At 42.4% G+C, this 17,883-nt stretch overlaps 2 protein-coding genes across 5 annotated transcripts in view; one reads left to right on the top strand and one right to left on the bottom strand.

Annotated features, from left to right (window-relative positions):
- FAM131B (family with sequence similarity 131 member B) overlaps nucleotides 1-8,692 on the top strand; it is a 33,491-nt gene extending 24,799 nt beyond the window's left edge. For all 3 annotated transcript variants that reach the window (XM_086759497.1, XM_086759519.1, XM_086759508.1), the window contains 2 exons: nucleotides 274-417; nucleotides 856-8,692. In XM_086759497.1, the coding sequence (XP_086615623.1) occupies nucleotides 274-417; nucleotides 856-1,400 (689 nt within the window). In that variant the 3' untranslated portion in view covers nucleotides 1,401-8,692. The remainder of the gene's footprint in view (nucleotides 1-273; nucleotides 418-855) is intronic.
- Nucleotides 8,693-14,717: 6,025 nt separating this feature from the next.
- The window catches only part of CLCN1 (chloride voltage-gated channel 1), a 41,316-nt gene continuing 38,150 nt past the window's right edge, over nucleotides 14,718-17,883 (bottom strand). For both annotated transcript variants that reach the window (XM_086766684.1, XM_086766762.1), the window contains exons 22-23: nucleotides 16,450-16,536; nucleotides 14,718-15,969 (exon numbers count right to left, since the gene is read on the bottom strand). In XM_086766684.1, coding sequence (XP_086622810.1) covers nucleotides 15,571-15,969; nucleotides 16,450-16,536 — 486 coding nt within the window. In that variant the 3' untranslated portion in view covers nucleotides 14,718-15,570. The remainder of the gene's footprint in view (nucleotides 15,970-16,449; nucleotides 16,537-17,883) is intronic.

The raw sequence follows: 17,883 nt of genomic DNA, 5'->3' as shown, positions 1-17,883 counted from the left end.
AGCAGAATCACTGAGAGACTAAAGTACAGGAACCTGAAAAACACACTCAGGAGAGGTTGTGGGTGGTTCAGATGACAGGAGATGAGAGACTGTGGTTGGAGTATTGCCAATGGAATGCAGAGTGGAGAGAGTGAGGACCAACTGTGGGTGATGGGTGTTGCTGAGATAGGACAAGAGTGGGACAACGTGACCAAGAGATGAGGTTAAAGAGGGTGGTGAGAAGTGGAGACTTTCACACACCCCTGCTTCCCCTCCCTGTCTCCTTTGGCACAGGAGTGATGGAGCAATTTGCTATTTCTGAGGCAACTCTCATGGCCTGGTCCTCCATGGATGGTGAGGATGTGAGTGTAACCTCAAATCAGGATAATCCAGCAGGCAACTACTCCGAGAACTATCAGGAGCTAATGGAGAGCCAAGGTGAGCTACAGTGACTCTTGCTAATCTTGAAACACCCCTTTCGTGTTCTTGTTGTCATGTTGCTCTCTTTCCCTCTACCCTATTTTATTCTGTAGCCTCAATTTTGGGGATTGGGATCTAGCAGAGGCATCACCTATTTTGTGGAGCTGTCCAGGGAGTCTAATTTTAACAGGGAGGCTCCAAATGCCCAGTTCCTTTGCCTTTTTTCAGGCAAGTGTGGAAAGCTACCAGTTCTCACAGTCAGTTGTGTGTATAATCAAGTTCATCTGCCTACTGCCTCGAACTGCCTTTTCTCTTCACCCTTCACTCCTCTAAATGATTTATCTACCCTGTGCAGTACAGTTGCCATGCACAGGCACGCAAGCTATCTATCTGAACGAGCCAGCTTGGCCTAGAGAGGATGTCTAACTGCGTGTTATTTCCCTCCTTTGCTTGCAGAGCATATGGCCCAGACGCAGTACGACAGCTGGCCTCATTCCTACGTCTCGCAGGGCATGTATTGCTTGGGTTCATCTGACGCCTGGGAGACCAGTGACCAGTCCCTCATCGCTTCCCCAGCAACTGGCTCCTACTTAGGCCAAAATTTTGATGAGTCCCAGACAAACCTTCAGGAAAGCATTTTGATTCAGAGCAGCCTTCTCCAGCAGCAACAGCTGCAGCAACAGCGACAGGAGCAGAACTTCATCCAGAGCACGGGGCTGGTCCACGTGTGGCCCCTGCAGACTGCTCAGGGTGGGGGTGGGGCTGAGTCCAGCACATACATGGAGGACCACATTGAGGATGAAGGGAACCCACGGCTGGAGAAGGCTCCTCTCCTAAACAAGAAGCCCTCTCCAGAGGAGGATGATGCAGTGTGCCGGGACCTGGAATCACTCTCTCCTCGAGAGGAGATGGAACATGCTGCACTGAGCCGCAAAGTCTCAGATGTCACCTCCTCTGGGGTGCAGTCCTTTGATGAGGAAGAGGGAGAAACAAACAACTGATGCTTTCTGTGAAGTTCTCATCACTGCTGAACAAAGAGAGGGGTGGCAAGGAATGAAGTGACAGGGATTCTTCTCTCCAGCTCCCCATACTTCTGAGCAGACACACCTTCCATTCCTGACATTTAATTATTTTTTTAAACAAGAGGAAAATCTCAAAGTGATTGTCACATGAAGACCTCTTCTTCCCTTCCACCATGGACACGTATTTTTGATTTTCATTGCTCTGGGCAACACATGTGAGGTGCTTGGAGAGATCTGGATTGGTAAATAATTTCTAAATCTTTTTAATACAAAGTCTTGGCTGTGGATACAAACTCTTCTGGTACTGGGAATGTGGCTGATGAGACAGGCATGGTATACGGAGCAGCTATGTGGCTAGAATCCATCTTGGCAGAATGGATGTTGCTCTGTGGACATGGTCCCCTTTGATAGAATATATTAATATAATCTGGTTTAAAATGAAGATATGGCTTTACAAATACAGATTGCACTAGTATTGTGATTGTGTCTGACACAGAGGATAAGGCTGTACCCAATACAGACTGTACTGAAATGAAAGATTTGCTGTGTAACCAGATCCTCAATAGCACCTTGGTATGAAATTGCAGGCTTGATGGATACAAATTGCGCTCCGTGGGCACAGGCTGTGCTGCAGTACAGATGGTGTGGCTCTGTGGGCACGGCTCTGCTGTGGCATGGAAGAATGGATGCAGATACAAATCTAACCCTGATCTCAGATATTCGTGCTCTGGTTTCTTTCTAATCATTCATGTATTTGTTTCTCTCTTTGACATTTCTGCCTTCCCAGGAGCTGGCAAGAGTGGTGTGTCCTTTTGGCACTGGGCACTGGATGCCAGTGGAAAGGACATTTTCAGCTATGGAGACAGTCATAAAAAGCTGACTCTTGCAGGGGTTTGAGAACATGTCCATCTTGGTGCTGCTGCAGTATCCTTCTGTCTTTTCCCTTGCCAGCAGTATGGGAGGACCCAAAGAGTAGGCAGCAGATCCCGGAACAGTGTGTACAGCTATGAGATCACATTTATCCAGTTTACATTGGAGTTTTAAGTTTTTGCTTTTTTTAACCTTTTTATATTGCTGGTTAAGTGTTCCTAACAAAGCAGTTAATAGTGGGAAAGGCTTGTACTCCAGTTATCACTTAACAGAAATACTGCACCTTTCCCGTTTCTTCTGCAGTGCCAAATGTAGGTGGAGGAAAAGGGGTGAGAGGAAGTTTCCTCCACCTATTTCTTTCTTCTTCCTGCCTATATTTTCTTCCTTTGTTTTCCTACACCCAAGCAATGTAAATAATGCTCAGTACTTGGTCTGTTAAGTTTTTTTTTCCCATCTCTTTTTTTTAGGAGTGGAGAAAGCTGATTTCAGGAGTTTCCCCAATTTGTACAGGTTCTATTTTTTTTTTTTTTTTGTTAAAAAAGAGGTTCATTGTCTAGGGGGAATTCAGTCTCTTGCAATTCCTCGCCATGTTTCTACAGACCTCCTTTTGAAGGGGGGAGGGGTTTTGAAAGGAAATTGAACAAACTGTCTCCTCTCAAGCTCTCAGCAGAAAATAAATGGGAGCAAAAGCAAAATAAAAAATTGTACAAGGCTATCAGTTTTGGTGGAGGACTGAACAGAACCAGCAGATATTACCCAAGTGCTGAGTTTTAGTTGCGATACCTCTTGCAAGGATGCATCAGGTGCTAGATCTGATGAGTTAGAGAAAGGAATTTGCCTGGAGACTGCCATATTGTCCCAGAGGCAACTCTTTCTCACTTACTCTGACTCATATCTACTCTGTTTAATTCATGATACATTTGTCTCTTTGCCTCCTCTTCAGGCTTGGTATGATTTTTCAATGACAGGAGAGTGGTACATGCTCCTTTCCTGATTCAGGTTTAGTCCCAGCATATTTGCAGGGAAGAATATCTGAGGAGAATAAAATGTGACTGAAGTAATATCATAAAGTGTCAGAGTTCAGACAGCTCCTGGCAAGCAAAGCAGATTATGTCCAGGAATTATGAAAAGTGTGAATGGGACTCTCAGGTAGAACTTTACCCCACTCAGCTTTCTCCCACTTAGAAAGGCAGCTGCATGAAGACCGTCACCTCTATGAACGCCAACGTCTTTCCAGCCAAGTCCACTTCAGGCGAATGCGTCTTCCCTCTCCATTGCACCTCTAAAGGAAAGACCTTTGGGTTATTTAAGTAAGACTGATAATTTGGTGTAGGTAGAAGAGAAAAGTTTTTGTGATCACCTTTTTTTACCCATTTGCTTGGGCTTGCTTACATCTCTCTAAGGAGGTAGCTCTTCTCCTGAATGATGACCTTTCAGTATCTCTTTAAGGATGTTTACACATTCAGGTGCTAACCACCCCGGGCAGGAGGGCTTGATAAAGATGACCTCCTACAGTTCTTGCAAGGCCAGTGCTAGCTCATTGTGCTGAACTGGCTTGGGTCTAGCCATGGAGCAGGGCCTAGAAAATCACACTAGCCAGAACAGGGAGACAGGGCAAGTGCCATGAGCACCTCAGCAGATGATGAATGAGTGTTAACCTTTTCTTATTTCTTTTTTAAAAAACCTTCAGGGAAACAAAAATAGTTGTGTATGTTCCTTTGTGGGAAAGATTTGGGTGGTTTGTTGCTTTTTTCTCCAAACCGTTTTGTTCCCACGTGCCTCTCCAGGACCAATCTGGATGTTTACGGTAACTTTCAGAGTAGCTTCTAATGATTCTTCTGTGTTGTTTACAGGATGGGACAAGTGGGTTAACTTGTCCAGGCTTCTTTTAGTGTGGACATGTGGTACATTTACTAAGATGTATGATTGATGTCTAAAAGATGGACATTATCTCCATGCAAGGTAGTGACAAGGAGTTATCTACATGGGAAAAAGTGTGAAAAAAATTGACCTTATAGGAAGAGAAGACCTATCTGTAGAGTTTTTTAATAATAGGATAGAGAATTATATCCTGCTGTACGATTCCATAACATAATCTCTAGAAACCTGTAGATAGACTCTCATTCTCTGTGAATTCAGACTGCTTTGAACACTACTCTCTGTAAAAACTTTCAAGCTTAGTAAAGTCTAGAACATTTTTTCATAAAGATCTTGACTTTCTGTGAAGAATAAAATTTCAGCCTTTTTTCTCAGAAAAAGGCTATTTTCCATGACTTCTCCACAATCCAAAAGAGAAATGTGTCTACATTTGCCAGGAGCTTGACTGGAGAGAGGGGGTCTGCCCATCCATGCTTTCTACCTGAGTGAGCATTTTGAGCTGAACTTGAAAGGCAGTTTGAATCTCTTTGAAAACGGTTTGTATAACCTGGCCTTTTCTTATGTAACAGGCCTGCTGCTTGTGTGCATCCAATATCAGAGAGAGAGACCTGGAACCTACTGTACATTTCCCAGAAAAGCTGTTATTATATAGCTACACCTATTCAAGCATATGCAAGGCACAGGTGCGCTGTGAGCAAAATTTGGCCTGCAGTTCCTTTATCCTGGTGAGGAGGGATGAGTTAGAGAGAGTCTAGCCAAATAATCAGATCCCAAATTGAATTTGTGAGGCTGAAAATAAGAAGGAAAGGTAAGCTCAGTATCCATGGTCTACTGTTACTAAGAGACTGAGCCCCGCTGTTCATTTACACAAATCCTTTGTAAAGCAGAGCTGCACTACATACAAATTTTGGATTTTCTTGAAGCAGTGGATGTAGAGAATTCCCATCTTTCCCCCCAAGCCTTTGTCTTCAATGGGAACTTGTTGAAATTATTGTACTAAACATGAAGGAAGGCTTAAACACAAGTGACCCTAATTGAAAAATATCCCGGATTCCACTGCAAGAAAACACTCTCTCTTTCCTTTTCCCATGATTGCTCATATCTGATCAGTTACACTATTTCATAAGCTTTAATATAAATCTTAAGCTTTTTTTACAAGCCTTGTGAGTTCTTTTCAACTCCATTACCTCAGGCTCTGGGATTGAGAAGTCCATCTGCTTCTTTCAGTTTCTGTGCCTCTAAATAATCTTCTGGAAAGCTGCTGACAAGTCATCCACTTGCTTTTCCCCCTTAAAAACTTGAGTAACTTTATATATGCATGGAATTAATAAAATCAACATGCACAGATCTTGTATGCGCTCAGTGATTGCACTCCATGGCAGCTGAAGATACTGATAAATCTTCTCCTGTAATTCCAAGAGGCAGAGCTTGTGCAGGAGAGAAGCACAGTTGTTGGAGGTGAGGGATATTTATCCCTATCTTTAAGCCAGTTCCAAGCTAGTGTGAGATCCAGAATGGCAGTTCGCATCTAGGCAGAGTCTGTGCATGATGTACTGTGTCCAACAACAAATGAAAAATACTAGTTGTAGGCCCAGAGAAGAGAACTGGGGAGAAGAAAACTGTTCTCTTCATTTTGATAGAGGTATGAGGTATAGTGGTGAGGCAAGTGTGCAGCAGTACAGGCTTGTGGACAACTCTGTGTGCTCTGTGCAACAGCAAGGAGAAGTCTAGCTAGAGAGGGAAAGACATTGAGATAAAGGCTTGGGAAAAAGACCAAGAAAATCTTGAAGTCTTACGTGTGCACAGGACAACACAGGTAGGAAGCTTCATGGCAAACTGCAGGCAGAATGGGCTCAGGTAGAGAATTTCTACACAAGATGCAGCTCCAGGACTGGTGCAGTTTATGGTACTCCTTAGTCCAAGCTACACTTCTTTCTGTAATACAGAGTGATAGGAAAGAGACCTCCCTGAATGTGGGCACCTACTGGCTTCTTTTTCATCATCTTGGAAAAACAGCTCGCAATATGCTTAATTCTTCAGGGGAATCATGTCAGAAATACACCAAACAAGAACTTGCTCATTGTCCAAATGAAGTTAATGTGAGTTCTGTTCTCACTGGAAAGCCAAAATATCTAAATTTAACTCAGTTTGCCTTAACTGTTGTATTGGCAATTGCCTAGAAAGAGAAACAAACGAAAATAAATAAACCTCTAAATGTTGTGGAGAGTAGAGCAACCTTGGCATAGTCTAAGCTCTTCTAATTTCTTCCGGATGGAATTTCTCCTTGTTCAAACAACTGTAAACAATCTGACATTTCTCTTAAACTAACAGTATGACTTCTTCCAAAATAAAAAGGAAAAGAAAGTAAATTTGAAAAAATCCATTCTAATACAGAGATTATCAGCAGCTGGTCCCCTTATATCTTGAAAAATATAAATATCTAACAGCTTCGTCTTTGATTCCCCTCCCCTGTAGCAATCTGACAGGGAAAGAGTTCTACGCCGTGGCTCAGGGAAAGGAAAAATAAACAGGGAAACTGTGAGTAAAGTAGTGCCTACTAGAAATGTATGTGTAGCACAGCCTACAGTCATTAAAGCACAGTCTCAAATATGAATGCAAGCTGTAAAGTCAACGTCAGGTGCCTCTTTTGTATCATAGGCTTTTCTCAGAATAAGTAGTAGTGAACCTGTGCAGGAGTAGAAGAGAATAGCTGGACATCTGTGCCAGACCAACATCTCTGTCTCAGAACGTGTCATGGAGCCTGGGCAGAACTACTGGGGACACTACACTCTCTCAGCAGCACAGCCAGCTTCATGAATTGACTGGGGTAGGGATGAAGACAAATGGTTATTATGTTAACAAATGGACATGGAAGACCTGCACCTAGACCTACACCTAGAACAGTCTATTGCCATCCTTGCACTGATATTTTTCCCCAGCATAGGCAGAACAAAGTGTTATCTTTTCCTTGGAAATCAGGAGCAGCTCTATGATGGTCAGTGTTGGTCTGTGCAAAAGAAAATATGCGCAGATACATGTTGTTGGAAGATTAAAAAATTAGTCAAGCCAGGAGTCTCTGAGACTCAAAGAGTATGTTTACTAATATTGTAAAGACTTGTTCAAGAATGTTGTCAGTGCAGATATTGTAGAATCATAGAATGGTTTGGGTTGGAAGCGACCTTGGTGATCATCTAGTTCCAACTCCCCTACAAGAGGCAAGACTTACTGATGAATAATAGCTGCTGTCTTCTAGGAAGAGAGGGATTACAGTGTTCTGTGAAAAGAATGATACTGAGGATCTTCTTCATCTCCTTTGCCTGGGAACATTTAAATGCCCTCTGAAACCTAGTCTTGTTTTTGCTTTCCCATAAGGGATCAAGTGTCCATGCTAGCAAGACAAAAACATCTAAAAAGGTTTTTCTTTATTATGGAGACAAGATTGTGCACTGAGATTTACTTCTAATAAGACAAAGACATCTAGTTCAAAGTCACTGGATTCATTTTCATTGGGCATGGAAATCCAGTCATGAGTTGGAGGTCAAAAGGTTAAGAACCCTCTTCCAGAGCTCTGCCAGGCTCCCATGAGGCAAGTACAGGTGGACTTCCCTTCTTTTCAGATACTGCATGTGTGAGCAATGTAGCAAGCCAAAAGCTCTTTTGCAAGTATATATTCTTGTTTGGCTTCAATTTTTCTTCTCTGATTTGTGGATATTGTGCATGATTGGAGGTCTCTGGGAATCCCTATGCTATAAAATTTGGACTCAAAAGTAATTTTATAGGTAACTTGATTTCTCTTGTTTCAGCTCTTTTCAGATACGGGAGGGTAGAGACTGAGGATTTGGGAGGTACAAGGGTGGTGGATGGGAGTCTCAGGGGCAGCATGTGGAATGGATTCCTGAAGCATGTTTAAAGCAACTAAAGGCTTGGGTCTTCAAATGTTGTATTCTCAGTATCTGAAACTGCTTTAGCATAAATGTATGGGACAACGGAGGTTGCCGCAAAGCAATTTTAAAGAGCTTCCCCAAGCCTGTACACATTTTCTGTAGGGGTAAGCTGCATGGTGATTATATGTATTCGTTCAAGCTAGTGTTTACAGAGATGCATTGATGTTTGGGCGGAAAGCACTGAATGGAAGTAAAACAAAAAGGGCAAGAGACCCACTATTGAAAGCTTTCACCCTGACCTTGTCCCACACTAGCCCTAAATAACTAAAATGAGTCTGATTTGCCTTTGGTCTTCCAGCTCCAAAACATGTTTGCCTGAAAATTTTTGTTGGATATACTTCGCATGTTTTGATAATGTGACTTATGAGATAACACATCTACAAAGATATATATAAATACATACATGTACAACCACATACATACATGTACACACACTACATATAGATTTAGGAAACTATATGGCACTATACACCTCCATGCCTCTATGTGGCAGCAACCACAGTAAAGGAGGGGAGGTAGCTCAAAATAGCATGTACAGTCCTTTATGGAGTTGTTATTAAACAGAATGTGGTCTTGCCATCCTGGCTGGTGGAAGTGTTTTATTTCTGTGCGACTGGTCCCAGGGGAGTTGCGTCTGAGGAAGGAGGATCCTAGGAAGAGGGGGTGGGTCTCAATGAGATAGTCTGATGGAGGACATTGAAAAGGATTCATGGCAGCTTGGAGAAGCATCCCAGAGTAAGAAATATATGATACACTATTCCTCATTAAGAAGATAAGAACATCACATGTTCGACTGTACAGGGCTAAAATCTTGTGTGTACCTCTGGCTACCGTGACACAAATCCCAGGACATTGTGGCAGATTTGATGATGGACAGCATCACATCAACAGGACTATCTAGTTTAGCATAGAGTGAGTTTTCCTGTTACACTGAAACAGCATTTTCCAGATGATACGTGTAAGTCTTGTCCTGATATTGGTGACGTGCAGACGCATCTGGTACGGAGTTGGACGGAAGTTTCACAACATAGATTAGGACACAAAGAGGAGTCTGATGCTGGGGCTGAAAGGCACTGACACTGGGTAGCAAGACTCTGGTTTCATAGTTCAGTTTTAAATCAGCGCTTCAGCAGGTGTCCCAGAGGGAAAGGAGCATCTCTGCAACTTCCAACATTGTTGTATCATCTGCTTCTGATATAGGATATTAGGCCAGATCCAGTAGCGCTTTGTTTACCATATGAGAATTTTAAGTTCTAGACATAAAAGATACCGATTTCCTTGTGAAGGTACTTACTTGCACTTTTCCACTGGTTCTTACAGGGGCTAAGCAATGTCACTTGCCCTGCTTAAGGCACAGTGTATTTCAAAATCAAGGCTATTTAGCTGGTCTTTGCTTTCTGTGTTCTATTTGAAGTTAATCTTCTTCCTGCCAGTTTACCTGCTTTTGCTTCTGGATAGATTCCTACCCATCCCTGGGTATGTATGTCTGCATAAATATGTTAATATAATTAATTGTGACTTACAGAAGACACACATATTTAACTCCTTTAGGTTTGGGGGTTTAATTGTCACTATTTTTTTTTAAATGTAGTATGTCAAATTAAATGAGTTATTCCACATATGTTTAAGACTTCAGTCCCTGGGAAAACAACATGTCTCTAAGCCTTGAAGTCATACTTATGCATAGGAAAAATGTTTTATTTTCTTAATTTTACATTATGCTACAAAGATGGTCTCCAGCTACTGAGTGTTTCACCTAACAGAACAGTTTTACCGTTGTACTATTCTAGATTTATCTCTCAGTTAACTAGATTTCCTCTGGATTTAGTTGCTTAGCCTCAACATGAACCTCATTCTGTGGTATCTGCCCCAGACTCTGATCTCCACTTTCTGCTTATTTCTCTGTTTAGACTAGATGGTGAGTCTACCATATGTTGCTCTCATGTTCGTGTCTTACAAGCTCTTATATGTTACTTCCTTTTTCAAGTCATTAATTAAAACAGTAAATAAAAAGGGCATAAGACCATTCTCGCTGCATACCTTACTGGCTCTGCACTTTGCCAGCTGCAAGGGTGTTTTCTCTACAGTCCCTCAGACAGTTCAGCTCTTCTGTGCCAGAGAAACTGCAAATTTGATTTAAGTATAAGATTTTGTGACATGTTTGGTCATAATCCAACCATCTCACAGCTCCCATTTCTTTTTACAGCCCATTTGCTTAAGTGCACTATAGAAGTTTGAGGGGGAACAAAAAAGCAGATGAGTATTTTTTGGCAAATGTATTCCATAAGTCTTCCATTACTGTATTTTGCACTTGTTTCTGTGTGGAAAAACTGAACAGCTTATAACTTGAGTTTGTGAGACTTTAATTCTGAACATATCTTAGTAGGCCTTGTATTTTTACCTTCCATTCTTCAAACTAAGTAAGTAACTATTCAGTAAATAGCCAGATAATACCAGCTTTTTGATTGTTGTTCATATAGAGCAGGCAATTCACGCTTTCATTTCTGTACATTCTGTCTCCTTTGTAAATTTGCTACTGGACTCAACATACTTTGTCTTCCGTATCAGGTGCAATTCTTCAAGTTGGCTAGATACGTTTCAGTAACTGGTGTTACTATGGAGTGCAAGGTGTTTGCACAAGTAGCACCCCAAAACTGCTGGGATGTGAGCCAATGCTCATTTGAAAGGCCAGTGCTTGAACTAGTAGTAGGTTTGGCTGAGACTGGCTTCATTTAGCGAGCACACTGATCCCAGCAGTGTCCACAGCAGAGTCTTCAGCACTGTGAGGCTGCGTCAGGACTTACTGACTTCCAGCAACCTGAGGGAGGGGGAGATGTGGCGCAAAGCACAGGCAACCCAGTTGCAGAGAGATCTACTATTGCACACCTGTGATCTGAAAAAGGTGATGTTTGTGTAAGTACAAGTGCACAGGGTTGTCTGTCTCATATTGGGTGGGGGGGCACACAATGAGAGCCTGCAGCTTACAGTCAGGACAAGTTTCAACTTGCCTCCCACAAGTAAAACCTTAAAATGTTTGGCATCACATGGCTTAAGATAAAAAAAGGTTTTCTCTGTTTGAGAATACTAATGGTCAGGCGCGGCTTCTTCGCAGAAATATTAATTATGGGTCTTCAGAGTTGATTAAAATTATTATGAGAGCTGTGCCCAGATCCTTGCTTATGTGGCCATGAACAACTTAAAGCTTGTTATGACAGTATTTTTAATAGTGTGCTTTTAATTATACCCTTCCTGGAATTGGACTAATTTGGCAAAGAGGGATCTTTACTTTCTCAGCTGGTTATTGCCCTGGCTTGTACTCTTTGGCCACAAAACACACACTTCTGTACAGTGTTTGCATAACCGGGGAAAGGGAGGGAGTTATTTTTAATGAATTCTTGATTCTGTCTGTCTCTATTCCCGCGTATACTAACTGGTTTTGTCCATAAGGTTAGCAAACTGGGTTGTTTTTTTTTTTAAACCTTGAAATTTTGTATCAACCAAGAAACGTTACACTGTTTAGGCAAACTTTTCTGGTTGTCTAGTAGTCCATTTCCATGTATTTTCTCCTTTATCTGAATCATGAACAAGTGTCTTAGCCTTGTCATAACTACCCAAAGACCTACCTGTTGTCTTGTCAATCTTAAGTATTCCTTATTTTTTCACTTCTTTATATTGGTGAGTTTAAAAATGAGATTTCTGCTTTCACATTTAAACACCATGTAAAAGGAAGAGTTCAACTTTTTCTAGAATAAAATTTAATACAGAACTTCTTCCCTTCATAAATAATATCAGTACACTGGCAATTAGTTGAGATTATGACTACGTTTGTCTTGAAGATACAAGGTCAAAGGATTTTTTTTTTTAGTTTTTTTTGTTGCTGGTGATGGTGATGTTTCCCTAAAATTTTCTGCTGGAAATTTTTCACGATCATGTTTTTCTCAGAGTATTTCCTTATGTGTTGGGTACCAAATGTAGCTCAGCAGGTGCCTGGAGTTGGAAACGCGGAACAAGATCAGCTCTGTTTTAGAGCTTTGAGTGGCAGTGACAAGCTTGACATGATATAAATCTCTGCCCAAAACAATGATTCTAAGCAACTGCACATGCTATTTAGGAGAAAAGCAAGCTTCTGTGGTTCAAAACAGCCACAGAGCTTGTTGTTTCTCAAGGCTTGTGCTTGGATTTTTGGGGGCAGATATGAGATTTGACTTTCTAGCTGCACAGGAATGCCTCAGTGCTGATACAAATTCTGGCAATGTTAGGTTGGGGGAAAAATATTTTTGTGTATAGGGAGCCAAATCTGTGCCACTTGGATAGGATGAGAGGTGCAGGTTTTAGTGACAGATCAGCATGACTTTCTTTGCTGGACAAAGGTTTCAAGTTTAAACTTTGAGGGGATGTATTTGGATCGCCTGAGAGGATGCAAGCTTAGAGTTCTCTTGACAAAGGTTCAGTCAGTTTACTCACATTTCACACCTACTAAAGTACGTGGCATCAGCTCAGTGAAGATTTTATTGGTAAAATGGAAGTGGAAACATCTTCAGCCATTGCAAACCATCTTTGCAGTAAGTTTTTTGTCCCCTTCTGGCTCCCTATGCACATTCACATATGCATACTTTTTCCCAGATGAGGAAACGGTGCAGATGAATGCTGCTTCTGCTCAAAGGGTGGTGGAACATCTGGAGTGGATCTTGAGTAACACCTCCAAAGAGCAGCAGTAACACCCACCTTTCTGCTTCCCCACAGAGAGCAGTCCAGCTGCTCATGGTGACTCTGGGACCGCTAAAGGCAGTAGGAATGGAAAGAGACATGTGTGTGCATGTGTGGGCACACATGTGTGTGGTCCTGTACCCTCAGGTGACAAACCTCAAGAAACTTTACAGGTTAGCTTGTGTCTTACTCTTAGCTCCGCAAACCTCTCCATGTGCATCGTTTTTGTTCCAACTTCATCTGCCCCAGCTCACAATCTGTCTGTCATGACTCACACACTCTCTGGCTTTGATTTAGACTCCATCTGCTTTCTCAGCCAGTCCGATCCCAGATCTTCTGTAACACACTGTAGGAGAAGTGTGGGACTGGAGCAGAACATATATCTGTATTTGGGAGAGAGGAGGGGGAGGTGTATTGACTCCAGCCTCGAAGTTTCTACTTGTCTCATCTGTCTCAGTGCAAGAGTTTGGCTAAGCTGCAAAATCTAAGTCTGTACTTGCCAGTAATAAGGCTGAGGCTGACTTGGAGAAACCTGTCCTTCCTGAGGGTGCATAGACCCTCAGCTCAGCTTTGGCCTCAGAGTGTTGCCACTCACTGTTATGGGTTTTTAAAAGGAATGTCCTTTCTCCCCTTTTTATTTAAAGGACTCACAGTTCCCTGAGAAAAAATAGCAGCTGTTTTGCCTTTCCTCTGCAGGCAGGGGAAGGTGACACAAAGGTAGCAGGGAGGCTGTGTGTTAATGCCTGACAGCCAGAAATGTGCCACAAGCCTCTCGTGGAGGCAAGCAGCTGGTGTGCACAAGAGACTTGCCCTCAGATCACCCCTGTCTTCTCACAAGGACAGGGTGACCCTCAGAGGACTGAAGATCACTTTGGCAGGGAAAGGCTGTCCCCAGTTAGCTTATAGAGGGGGATTGCATGTCACAGACAATACAGAGCCAGTGGGCTCTGAATTCTAGACCACAAAAATAAATCTTTCCCTCTTCAAGAGACTAACTGGGGAGATTTTCCTCTACTAGAAGATTGTCACAGACTCCCCCGCTCATGATCACCATCAGAGAGGAACTGGTGCATGGTCAATCCTTGGAATTAAAGCTAGGTAGGGAATTTTCCTAGGTAGACTGGGTTATTTTTACTTTACTGGGTAAGTATTTTTTACTTACTCTTGAGACAGCTTATGGAAAAGCACATTTTAAGGTGAAAGTGGCCACTCTATGCTAGATAAGGCTTTACTAATATCAGGAAAGGGGATGTGGCCCAACATCCAAGAAAATACCCCCAAGAACATATTCTCAGAGTCTGGATTTCTTCTCTGTTGCTGATAAGTGGAAACACATCTAATAGGCTACTTGGATCCAAAATATGATAGAAAGAGATGTAGAATGTTAGAGGAAAGTTGCAGGATACAGAGAATTTGATTTTGCTTATTTACTGAGAAAACCTCACAAGGACAGTGAGTTAAACAAAGCAGCATCTTATCTTTGGATGCTAAGGTTTTGCATGCATGACACGAATTGACAAGGCATCTTTTTGCAAGATACAGATCAAGATTGCTCCAGATTTAGAACTGGAATAGAGGGGGGATGCTGCAGACAAGGGTTGAGGTCTCTGCTGTTAGTCACAACGGAGACAAGCTGGCAAAAGTGAGAGTGGAATTCTCAGATCTGAGGTATGCAGAAATATGTGGAAAGTAGGCAGGGTAGAATTACCAGGAAAGAGAGCAGGAGTTTTTAAAGAGAAACCTGTTTTCAATGTGTAGAAAATATGGCTTCCCTCTGCAGTATTTTTTGGCAGCCTGCTAACACTTCATAATATTTTCTTTTAGTTGTTGTATTTTAAGACTATAACTTTGTAAAAATTGTGAACAGTAATTCAGAGACAAACACAACTACTTGAACTATAGGTACATACGTGCTGTTTTACTCCTCTCCCTCCAGCACTGAGGATGCCCCCACTTAAGATTTTCCCATTCTTTTTAAAAATTCCATAGATAATGGGAAAACAAAGAGGCTTTCCTCCCTTCCAGTGCTTTTTTTAGAGCCCTGGCTGAATTCAAGACATGAGACATAGACCGAATGGTTTCCTCCCACCTCTTTTTAGGTCACAGCTCAGCTAAAGAGCAGAGGCGAAGCTCCTAACTGCTCCCCCATCCAGGAAAATCCCAGAGTAAAAACTGAGAAAGAAGACAAATGTTCTACATGGGAATGTTTGGGGGGGGATGCAAGATAAGAGCTAGCAAAAAGGAGCTGCAGCAACATGGACAGGATTGTAGTCAGAAGCAGCAATATGCTTCTAGGCTAGAGGTCTGACTGTGTTTACACTAGTGCACGCAGGCCAGGTGTGACTGGAAGGATGACACCAATGGAGAATAAGAAGAGCTGCTCCTTCTCCACTTTCCACATGGCAGATTGACCCAGAGCATCCTGACTGTGTCCAGCAGCTTTCATGTCCTGTTACAATCCCTTCTACCATGCTACGTAGACATGGCCAAAGGCTAAGGTTTATAAGCGTGCCCTTAGCCACCTTGGAGTCCACATCTGACTCCTGCACACACCCGTATAGTGCAACAACCTAACAGTCTTTGCACAGAAAGAAAGCAGCAGAAGAAAGGGTCAGTCCAATGCCGCTTCTCCTAGCTGAATCAATCCTCTGTGGGGATTACAAAGAACATCCAAAAGCTTCTCTTTGAGGAGCAAACACAAGAAGACTGGCTCAACTGAAGAGTATGATGGACTACTCCCCTCACACCAGCTATAAGGGGACATCCTCCTCCTCATCTTCATCTTCATCCAGGTCAGTGGAGCGTAGGCTTATGTCCTTGAGGATGTCTGAGATGTTTTCAGCAACTGGTCCTGTCAGCTCCATCTCTTCCAATTCGGTATCAGTGGCATAAGCGGAGCATGGGACTTCCCCCTCTTCATGCAAGTGTGAGGGCTGGGGGTAGTGCAAGCAGGGAGGCAGTGGGCTCTCTGTGCCCAAGTCTGCTGCTTGCTGTTCTGGCACCATGCAGTTGTCCTGCCGGCTCCACACCTGAGTGGCCTGGCTGACCTTCTCACTGCTGATGGAAGTCCGGTTGGTATCTCGGAAGCTGGCAAGGGGTGGGCGGAGGCGAACCCCAGAGCGCGTGGAGCCCTCTATTGCCTTCTGAAGCTATGAGAAGAGAAAAAGTTCAGAAAAAATGGATGAAAGGGAGGCTGGCCCAGCTGTACCCAGCAGAAGTTCATCTACTCTCCAGAGTAAAGGGATCACAAATAGAAAGAGTCACAGCTCTACCTCTGAGGCCTGTGGAGATCATTTGCACTGGTATTGTAATTTTTCATTCCGTAGTAGATAATAAATTCCACACCACTTTCAGAGACAGTAATAGCCACTCAGTTAAGAGCCCTATGTTCACAAAAAGGATGAACCATCTAACACGCTTGTAAACAACACCTGCTGCCTCCTCTGAAGTACAGTCATCCATTTCTCTACATAGCTTCCAAAGGGTTGACTCATAATTCAACACTGGATTGAAAATGTAGTGACTGCAGTTGTATGTATTCCCAGCCGGATCCTCCAACACCTGTAAGCTATTGCAATGACCCACAGAACATTTGCAGTTGATTAGGAGATGAAAGGACCTGTACTTACCTCTTCCAAAGCCAGCACTCCCCTCAGTTTCCCCATACTGGTTACATAGGCATGGCTGAGGCCCAGTAGTGAGAACAATGTATGTGTCTATGAGCAAAGCCACAAAAGACCATGTCAGGGACTTTGGAAACTGGTAACATAATACTTGTTGCTGGAGCTGGGACTTGGGATTTAGAAATGGGAATCACAAAGTCGCACAAGTCTGCAGTCATCCCAGTGAGAAACTACCTCCTCCCTTCCCCTTTTGTAGCTGGCAAATACTATGCTTTGGTAACTCTGCTGCTGTGCAGCCATAGCTGAGAGTGTGTTGATGACAGAGAGTATATTTTCAAGGTCACTCCCATCCTGCATCTGGCAAATAGAGATCACATACAACACCCAGTGTATTTGGGACTTATGCAGATCCTATTTAATTTTGGTGCTGGAAATTAAACTGTCATATAGCAATATGCAAAGTCAGAACCTGCTTAGGTTATTTATTCCAGTGCTTTCCTTAACACTTGAAGATTTCTTTTTTCCTGTTCCAGAATATTTCCTGTCAAAACATAAGCTTGTTGCTGCTTATCCAGTGCAGTGGGAACACTGAGAACAAGTTATTCCCTTTCTTTTACAAAGCCTTCTTAAAAGTACAGATATCACACTATCAGTTTTCTTTTCTTCAGCCTAAATATATCCCATTATTTTACTGTTCTTCATAGATCAGGCTTTCTAAAACTTTCAGCATTCTCAGTGCTCATCTGTGGGATATTTCCAACCTCCAAGTTCTTTAAGCTGAGCTCTAGCTGGACTATACCTGTCAGTGTCATGTTCAAGTGTAAAGTAGAGAAAATCTCATTTCCCAGGAACAAGACATTTTATCCTGATATAAAAGCTAGTGAGACTGGTTAAATACAATTTGATCATAATAAGCTGTGATATTCTTGCCATTCTCAGTAGTCTCACATTTAGCTCTAATTATGCATACCTTAGATAGTTTGATTATTTATTCCTGCCTTTTTTGTGTATCCAAGCTAAGTCGAGTTGTCTGTTATTTCTCATTTGCTCTTTTTTTTTACGAGAGCTATAAAACTTTCCCCATTTGCAGTCTTCAGGTATAACTTCTTGTAACCCCTGTATTCTCAAAGATAAATGTTAGTGGTTTTCAGATTTCTTCAGTCAGCCCTTTAGAAAACACCAAACTCATCTTAAGTATAGGCTAACCTGTTCTTTTTTTTTTGCTCAAGGCTGAAATCTTACCCCTTTAATAACAGCAATTAATTAATTTTGTGCAAGGCATGTGCTGACCATTCACATTAAGTGAATATTGATAAACTCATGCACTTTTGCTTCAGTAAACTGCTTTCCCTTTCCACTGAGTGAAAGCCCAGTCCTGTCTTACTCCTGATATACAATGATTGCTTTTATCCCCAGTCATCCTGTGCTAACTCCAGAAGT

The sequence above is a fragment of the Chlamydotis macqueenii genome, chromosome 1 (genome assembly GCF_036417535.1).
Source record: "Chlamydotis macqueenii isolate bChlMac1 chromosome 1, bChlMac1.mat, whole genome shotgun sequence".
NCBI lineage: Eukaryota > Metazoa > Chordata > Aves > Otidiformes > Otididae > Chlamydotis > Chlamydotis macqueenii.
Note: the sequence above shows the minus strand (reverse complement) of the source record. Positions and strands in the feature narration are given on the sequence as shown.